At 36.3% G+C, this 9,244-nt stretch overlaps 1 protein-coding gene across 1 annotated transcript in view; it reads right to left on the bottom strand.

The window, feature by feature from the left end:
* Positions 1-8,321, bottom strand: part of LOC135094109 (craniofacial development protein 2-like) — an 8,821-nt gene extending 500 nt beyond the window's left edge. Inside the window, exons 1-3 of the mRNA XM_063993909.1 lie at positions 8,235-8,321; positions 7,199-7,711; positions 6,505-6,754 (exon numbers count right to left, since the gene is read on the bottom strand). Coding sequence (XP_063849979.1) covers positions 6,505-6,754; positions 7,199-7,711; positions 8,235-8,321 — 850 coding nt within the window. The remainder of the gene's footprint in view (positions 1-6,504; positions 6,755-7,198; positions 7,712-8,234) is intronic.
* Positions 8,322-9,244: the final 923 nt, after the last annotated feature.

The raw sequence follows: 9,244 nt of genomic DNA, 5'->3' as shown, positions 1-9,244 counted from the left end.
TATGTCATTATATATATATATATATATATATATATATATATATATATATATATATATATATATATATATATATATATATATATATATATATATATATATATATATATATATATGTATATATATATATATATATATATATATATATATATATATATATATATATATATATATATATATATATATATATATATATATATATACACGGATATAAATGGTTATATCCAACAAGCGACATAACTGTGTTTGACAACCTGCGCGTAATGCATGGACGATAAGAATTCTATGTGAATTGGAGAAGGAGGCAGTAGGCAATTGCCGAAACGATAATTATTCTCAGTGAGGTCTGAAGCACTGGATCACAGGGTGCTGTGAACTGATCATTAAACCCAGCTGTGACCTCACTAAACATTTTCCTTTGTGTCTCACAACACAAGGGGGCAGTCACAGCCTGCTCTCTAAAGACAACTCTCTTTCTCCACACAAAACTACAAGCACCTAATAACACACACACCCTTCACTCAAAAATTCAAAATTATCATGGCGACTCCTACACCACCGGAGTCCCCATCTGGGGAGGGGACCGTAAATGTCCCCAGGTCGGACTGCCTTTCTGTCGACGACCCTAAGTGTCTTGACACCCCCCTCAACTTTTTCTTCATTAACTTCTGCAACATTCGCGGTCTAAGATCTAATTTTCAATCTGTAGAACACCACCACCCTACTCGTATTCCTGACCGTCTTGGAAATACCCCCAACATTCTTGACCTGCCAGCTTTTCCTGACCTCTAATCCTTCTGCTTATATTGTTACCCTTTCTTCTCCGTTGGGCTCCTCCGATCACAATCTCATATCAATCCCTCCCCAGGATCCCCATAAACGAAGGTGCCTCTGGCGTTTTGCCTGTGCTAGTTGGGGGACCTGAGGAGATATTTTGCTGATTTTTCTTGGAATGACAAATGTCATTCCAAGAGAGACCCGTCTTTGTGCGCTGAGCACATAACAGATGTGATAGTGTCTGGCATGGACGCGTACATTCCTCACTACCAAAACCTTCCAAATCTTAGTTTAACACAGCTTGTTCTCGTGCTTTCCATGATAGAGAGGTAGCCCACAAAGTGTACTTAAGCCTTCCATCACCAGAATCTCATGCAGTTTATATTTATGTCCGGAACCATGCCAAGTCTGTTCTCCAAAGAGCCAAAAACTCCTTCATTAATAGAAAGTATCAAAATCTTTCAAAATCTAACTCACCTCGTGACTTCTGACATCTAACCAAAAATATCTCCAATAACTTTCCTTCTTTTTCTTTCCCTCATTTATTTCAACCAGATGACACCACCGCTATCACATCTATTTCTAAAGCTGAACTATTTGCTCAAACCTTTGCTAAAAACACTACCTTCGACGATTCTGGGCTTGTCCCTCCCTCTCTTCCACCCTCTGACTACTTCATGATATCTATTGAAATTCTTCGCAGTGATGTTTTCCATGCCCTTGCTGGCCTAAACCCTCGGAAGGCTTATGGACCTGATAGTTGTTCTCCGAAACTGTGCCTCCGTGCTTGCACCTTGCCTAGTCAAACTCTTTCTGCTATGCCTGTCAACACCCTACCTTTCCTTCTTGCTGGAAGTTTGCCTGCATTGAGCCTGTTCCTAAAAAGGGTGACCATTCTAATACCTCAAACTACCGTTCTATTGCTTTAATTTCCTGCCTATCTAAAGGTTTTGAATCTATCCTCAACAAGAAGATTCTTAAACATCTATCACTTCACAGCCTTCTATCTGATCGCTAGTATGGCTTCGGTTAAGACCGCTCTACTGGTGATCTGGCTTTCCTTACTGAGTCTTGGTTATCTTCTTTTAGAGATTTCGGTGAAACTTTCGCTGTTACCTTAGATATCAAAAACTTTTGATAGAGTCTGGCACAAAGCTTTGATTTCCAAACTACCTTTCTACTGCTTCTATCCTTCTCTCTGTAACTTCATCTCAAGTTTCCTTTCTGACCGTTCTATTGCTGCTGTGGTAGACGGTCACTGTTCTTCTCCTAAATCTATTAACAGTGGTGTTCCTCAGGGTTCTTCTGTCCTGTCACCCACTCTCTTCTTATTATTCATCATTGACCTTCAAAATTTTTTGTCCTATCCACTCCTACGCTGATGATACCAACCTGCACTCTTCCACATCATTTCATAGACGTCCAACCCTTCTGAAAGTAAACATTTCACGCAGGGAAGCCACAGAACGCCTGACTTATGATCTTTCTAAAATTTCTGACTGGGGCAGAGCAAACTTGGAATTGTCCAATGCCTCAAAAACTCAGTTCCTCCATCTATCAACACGACACAACCTTCTAAACAACTATCCCCTCTTCTTCAATGACATAACTGTCTCTCTATTCTACACTGAACATCCTCGGTCTGTATATATATATATATATATAGAGAGAGAGAGAGAGAGAGAGAGAGAGAGAGAGAGAGAGAGAGAGAGAGAGAGAGAGAGAGAGAGAGAGAGAGAGAGAGAGAGAGACCTTTGTCCACGAGGACAGGCTAACTGAGGAAAACGAAGGGGGAAGGGGCGTAAGGTTAATCTGTCGTGTGCCTTTAGCTTGTGCCTCTATTTGCAATCTTCCTCTCATGTCTGATTTCTGAGAAACGTACGATTGTTTTTATACTTTCTTTTTTTTTTTTTTAATAACATTGAAGGACCGAGCGGATGCGGCACTTATACGCCTTTGACGTGCGTGAAAGAGCTATGCAAGAGAAAATTACCATAAAAAGAAATGGAACAAAAGAGGAAAAACAGATAACTATCACAAAAAAGGTTAAAAGAAAAGAATAAATGTTAAAATCATCCCCACCCCCAATGTACATTTTCAGTTTGTTGACTGCCTAAAGAATAAACCGTTTATTATTATTATTATTATTATTATTATTATTATAAAATAAAAATAAATAAATAAATAAACAAATAAAACAGAATTATGAGAAATATATAAAAGCTTATATTTACGCGAAAAAGAGAAGAAGAAAAAAAGATAGGTGAAAATAACCATAACACAGCTTTATGAGAGATGTTAAAAAGATAATAAGAGAATTGGAAAAATGTAATAGAAAATAATTTAACAAATGAAATAAAAAAAAAAATAATAAGTGTTCGTTTTCTCTATCTGAGAAGTCAAAACATTGAGTGGCACTTGAGTACAGAACAAATAAGTGTGTCTGTAGCGCGTGGCGCCGCCGGGCTGTCAGACTGGCCGCTGAGGAATTGGTGTCTGCTATGACGCTGGAAATTAATGTAATACAGTATAAATCGAAAAATTACAACGAAACGGAAGATACCAGAGAAAAATATATAGGAATTATAAAATAGCATATAACAAAAAAAAAAAAAGAGGATAAAAGAATATAACCACAAAAAGTTTGAAAAATAACTGAAAACAAAGAAAATAACTGTAAAAAGATAATATTGAAAATAAATAGAAAAAAAGGACGAGAGAAGAAAGAAGAGGAAGTCACCATAAAAAAAGAAAAAAGGAAAATAAACTTAAAAAATTCATAAAATAGAAAATAAAAAAAAAGACAGCAAAAGGTTTCACAAAAACAATAACCAAAAAATAACCGCAGAAAAGGAGAAAACGGAATTTCCACAAAACATATTATACAGAAAATTACAAAAAATAAATAAATAAATAAATAAATAAAAAGTAAACACATGTAAGGAAGAAACATACAAATAACCAAAAAGAGCATGGAAGATTTCCACGCACAAGAAAAAAAAAATTTAAAACAAGAAATTATTAGAAGAATATGAAATAGCAAATAAAAAAAATAATTATAACAATAAATAGTAAATAAAAAAAATATATAAATTACCACAAAAAAGTATAGAATTGAAAACAATGAAAAATAATAGAAAATAAACATTAAAGAATATAAAATAAAAATAATCACAAAGAATGATAAAACGGAAAATTACATACACAAAAAAAAACATGAAACGTAAACACAAAAACGAAAAAAAAAAAACAGATTTGTTACAGTAAATCAGAAGATAATAAAAGGAAAAAAAACAGTACAACAGGTATAAAAGAAAAAAAAGAAAAATAATAAAACAAACATAACTGAAACGAACCATCATTCTGGTCGTTAACGGAGAAGTCTGAACAATGAGCAGCGCTTGAATGTAGAACAAATAAGTGTGTGAGTGTCTCGCGTGGCGCCGCCGAGCTGCGGCAGACTAGCTGTTAAGGAGCAAGTGTGTCCTGTGACGCAGAAAATTACCACAGAAAACGATAGAACACAAATTTACCCCAAAAATTATAAAACCATGAAAAGAGAGAGAGAGAGAGAGAGAGAGAGAGAGAGAGAGAGAGAGAGAGAGAGAGAGAGAGAGAGCTTTATCTTTGATCATGAAGGAGCATAAAACACTGAGTGATCACTATATGTAGACTAAATTGTTATTTCAGAAAGGGACGAGAAAAGATATATATATATATATATATATATATATATATATATATATATATATATATATATATATATATATATATATATATATATATATATATATATATGTATGTATATATATTTATATATATTAGAATAAGTTTGTCAGTATAATCGAGAAAACAAGGAATAAAAAGGAAGATATACATAAAGAAAAAAAGTTAAAGAAGCATAAACACTGAATGATATTCCACTATGACTGTGAAAAGAACTTTCATACGTTCATTGAACTTTGCTCATAATAATAAAAAATAAATGAATAAATAAATGAATAAATAAAACAAAAACGAAAAAGACCAGAAGAGAAAATTACGCAGAAAATAAATAAAACAAAAATACCACAAAAATAACAATTGAAAAAAAAAATCTGAAAAGAAGGAAAAATATTACAGAACAGGAAATTACCACCAAAAAAAATAAATAAGTAAAATAAATAAAATCTTAAACAAAAACATTATCTTTCTGTTCGTTTGTGGGCAATTAAGAAAATGAGAAAAAAGAAAAAATTCAAAATGGAGAGAGAGAGAGAGAGAGAGAGAGAGAGAGAGAGAGAGAGAGAGAGAGAGAGAGAGAGAGAGAGAGAGAGAGAGAGAGAGAAACATTTAAACTTTCTCACTTTCTCACCAGACGCAAGGTAGGCAATGCCTGTCAGTGTCCGGCCTCTACGAATCTTCTCCAAAGGTCTCTATCCATGAAATCCTCATCTCTGGTTATTTCTTGTAGATTTCTTCCTCTTCGTTCAGTAGCTTCTTCAACTCCCTGCATCCATCGCTTCCTAGGTCGTCCCACCGGCCTCCTGCCTAGAGGAACCCATTCCAGAAACTTCCTTGCGTATCTTGTATCTTCCATTCTTCGGACATGTCCATACCATCTCAATTTGTTCTTTTCAATTATCTTCAGTACAGATGTTATCCCTAATCTCTCTCTGGTTTCTTCATTTCTAATTCTATCAAGTCTGGTCACACCTCGGATCATTCTCAGAACTCTCATTTCTGCTGCTTGTATTTGTGAAGATGTTCTTGTTGTCAGTGTCCAAGTTTCTGACCCATATAGAAGTACTGGTCTTAGTATTGTTGTAAATATTATGGTTTTAGCTTTTGTTGGAATATTCTTATCTTTAAGTATGGGATACAATGCACTGACATTTGCATTGTACTTCTGTATTCTATTTAAAATTTCTATATTCTGTCTGTTTTCCTCGTCGAAAAGTACTCCCAGATAACAAAATTTGTCGGTCTGCTTCAGTTTAACGTTTTCTATGTAAATATTACATTCCTCCTTTATTCTGCCAACTTTCATTATTTCTGTTTTTTGTTTGTTCATTCTCATTCCTTCCCTATTTAAGACATCATTCCATCTTGTCATGGCCTCTTGAAGATCTTGTTGGCTTCCTGTCACGACAGCGACATCGTCTGCATAGGCCAGCGTGATCTCTTTATCCTCCCTTACACACACTTCCTTCAGGCATCTGTCCATGTATATAATGAATAGCAAAGGAGAGAGCACTCCCCCTTGTCTCACTCCTGTCTTAATGCTAAACCATTCACTCTCCAGCTCTCTGTTCTTGACTCTGCTCTCCGTGTTCTTATATATATTCTTAATTACTCGTATCAGTTTAGAGTTTATGCCGTAGTCTTGATGTTGTAAGACTCTCCACAAGCAATCTCTTCTAATTCTATCAAAGGCTTTTTCCAGATCTATAAAAGCCACATATTTATCAATGCTCCACTCCCAACTCTTCTCCATTATCATCTTTAAAGTGAACACTAGATCTGTCGTGCTCCTATTGGGCCTGAAACCATACTGCCATATTCCTAGTTTCTCCTCGACACAGGTTCTTAATCTTTTCTCAACTATTCTTTCATACAATTTTCCAACATGAGATAACAGGGATATACCTCTATAATTTGCACAATCTGTTTTACTGCCTTTCTTATATATTGGACATACTATTGCTTTGTGCCAGTCATGGGGCACTTTCTCCTCTTTCCACGCATTACTGAAAATGTACCTCATCCACTCTACACATTCTTCCCCAGCAGCTTTAAATAGCTCTATAGGGAGCTCGTCGTCCCCCGGGGCTTTGCCGCTTCTCATCTTCTTTAGTGCCTCCTTCACTTCCTCTGTACTGATCTCATTTGGGTTCTCTCCTTGTTCTTCCTGTATATCTAAATTCCGCTCTTCATCCACTTCCACATCCTCCACATTTAGAAGTTCTTGGAAGTATTCTCTCCATCTTTCTTCAATCTCCTGTGGTTTTGTTAGTAATTCTCCTGTTTTGTTCATTATTGCATATGTTGATTCGTTATTTCCTTTCCTATAGTTCTTAGCCATGCTATACAATAATTTTCTTGTTCCTTCTACGTCTCTCTCTAGATCTTGACCAATCTTGATCCACATGTCCTCCTTGGCTGCTCTTTTGGTTGCTTCTGCACTGTTTCGTTTATGTACGTAATCTTCTCTATCTTCAATGTTTCTTGTTTTCATCCATTTTCTGAAAGATCTTGTTTTTTCTTTGACTGCTTCCTTAACATCATAAGTCCACCATGCAGTACTTTTCTTTTTGGTTCCATATTTGATTTTAATACCAACTGTCTCCTCAGCTGCCCCATACACAGTGTTCTTGAATTTATTCCATTGTTCTTCTATGTTCATTTCTTCCAATTCCAGTTCGGTTGGTTTTCGTAATGTTACCAGTTGTCGTAGTGCTTGCTTCTTCTCTTCGTCCTTGAGGTTTTCCAGTTTGAATCTCTTTTGCTTTTTCTTGACTTTTTCCTTTGGTTTTACAATTTTTAATTTAGCCACCACCAACCTGTGGTCAGAGTCTAAGGACACAGATGGTATGGTCCTAACATCTTTAAATATGTTTTTCTTGTTGGTGAGAAACAGGTCAATCATTGACCTCTCAGTATATCCTTGTTGTGCTGCATTCCACCGATACCATGTCCATTTATGGCTCTCCTGATGTTTATAATAAGTATTCATAATGGACATGTTATTCATCACACAATAATCTATTATTCTTTCTCCCTCCTGGTTCCTTTCGCCAATGCTAAACTCTCCGATAACGTGCTCTACTCCATCTCTATTCTGTCCGACATGTCCATTCATGTCTCCCATGACAGTGACATTCTCGTGATGTCTTATTGTTTCTGTCATTTCCTGTAGAGTTTCATAAAACTGCTCTTTCTCCCTCAGACTTCTGCCCTGTTGTGGAGCATATGTTTGGATAATGCTAATTTTTGTCTGATCTATAGTTAACGTTATACCCATCACTCTCTCATTTCTGCAGTCCATACTGTCCATCCTTTCTGCCATCAGTGGTGACATCATTATAGCAACCCCATGTCTTCCATCCTCATTACCACTATATATGATCTTATAATTTTCATGTAATGCTTTTTCTCCTTTCCCTTTGATTCTAGTTTCACATAATCCAACGATTTCCAGCTTTCTTTCCTTCATCATCTCTATTATTTCCTCTTCTTTATCCTTGAATGTTGCCAAGTTTATCGTTGCAATCTTTATTGTCTTTTGTTTCCTATTTTCATGTCCAGTTCCATTCCGGTTCGTTACCCTTTGGTCAGTCCGATTCCGAGGCACGTTCTGCGTTTCTTGAGCAAAAACTGTAACACCAGTGGCTTGCTAGGCCTATCCTGGCTCTTCGGAACTGTTAATTAGTCCTTTCCTGCTGCTTATTGCCCCCAACTGGTTACAGGGAATCTCCTACTAGTCCCCGGACAAGCCTGCAGGTTTGGGTAAGCCGCGACACTTCTTCAAAGTTACACAGTTCCTTGTTCATGTGGAGTAGGCCCATGAACCGTCGCGGAAACAAACATTTAAACAGGGAGACTAAATGTTAACTTTGTGGTTATCATCTTGAAAACACACACACACACACACACACACACACACACACACACACACACACACACACACACACACAAAAGGGGGAAAAAAAGACTCTATTAATAAAAAGAAAGAAGAAGAAAAGCTTCAGATAAACTGATAAAAAATATATAAACATTGAATAATAATTTTTGTATGTATAATCCAGAAAAGATGAGAGACAAAGAAAAAAGAAAAAAAGATATATAATTTTTTTTATTGTATATTCAAGAAGACAAAAAAAAATGTACAATGATTTTTTTTGGGGGGTGTGTATAGCAAGGACTCCGGCCAATGACAAAAAAAAAAAAGGACCACTTAGATGCCGGTTTCTGAATAAGGTGCAAGGCGGCAGTCAAAAAATTGAAGCATCAGTGTCTTGAAACCTCCCTCTCGAAGGAGTTCATGTCATAGGAAGGCAGAAATACAGAAGCAGGCAGGGAGTTCCAGAGTTTCTCAGAGAAAGGGATGAATGACTGAGAAAACTGGTTAACTCTTGCATTAGAAAGGAGAGAATAGAGATAAAAGAAAGAAGAAAGTCTTGTCCAGCGAGGCCTCGGGAGGAAAGGAGGCATGCAGTTATCGAGATCAGAAGAATAATTAGCATGAAAATAGCGATATGAAATAGCTAGAGATGCAACACTTCAGCAGTGCGAAAGAGGCTGAAGATAGTCAGTTAGAGGAGAGAAACTGATGAGACGAAAAGCTTTTGATTTCACCCTTCTAGAAGAGCGGTATGACTAGAACTGCCCCACACATGTAAAGCATACTCCATACATGAACGCATAAGTTCCCCTTAGAGAGTTACAAACTGGAATGGTGAGAATAACTGCAGAGATGTCTCAAAACACT

This window comes from Scylla paramamosain, chromosome 44 (genome assembly GCF_035594125.1).
Source record: "Scylla paramamosain isolate STU-SP2022 chromosome 44, ASM3559412v1, whole genome shotgun sequence".
In the NCBI taxonomy this organism is placed as follows: Eukaryota; Metazoa; Arthropoda; class Malacostraca; order Decapoda; family Portunidae; genus Scylla; species Scylla paramamosain.
This window is presented reverse-complemented; position numbering and strand designations above follow the sequence as displayed.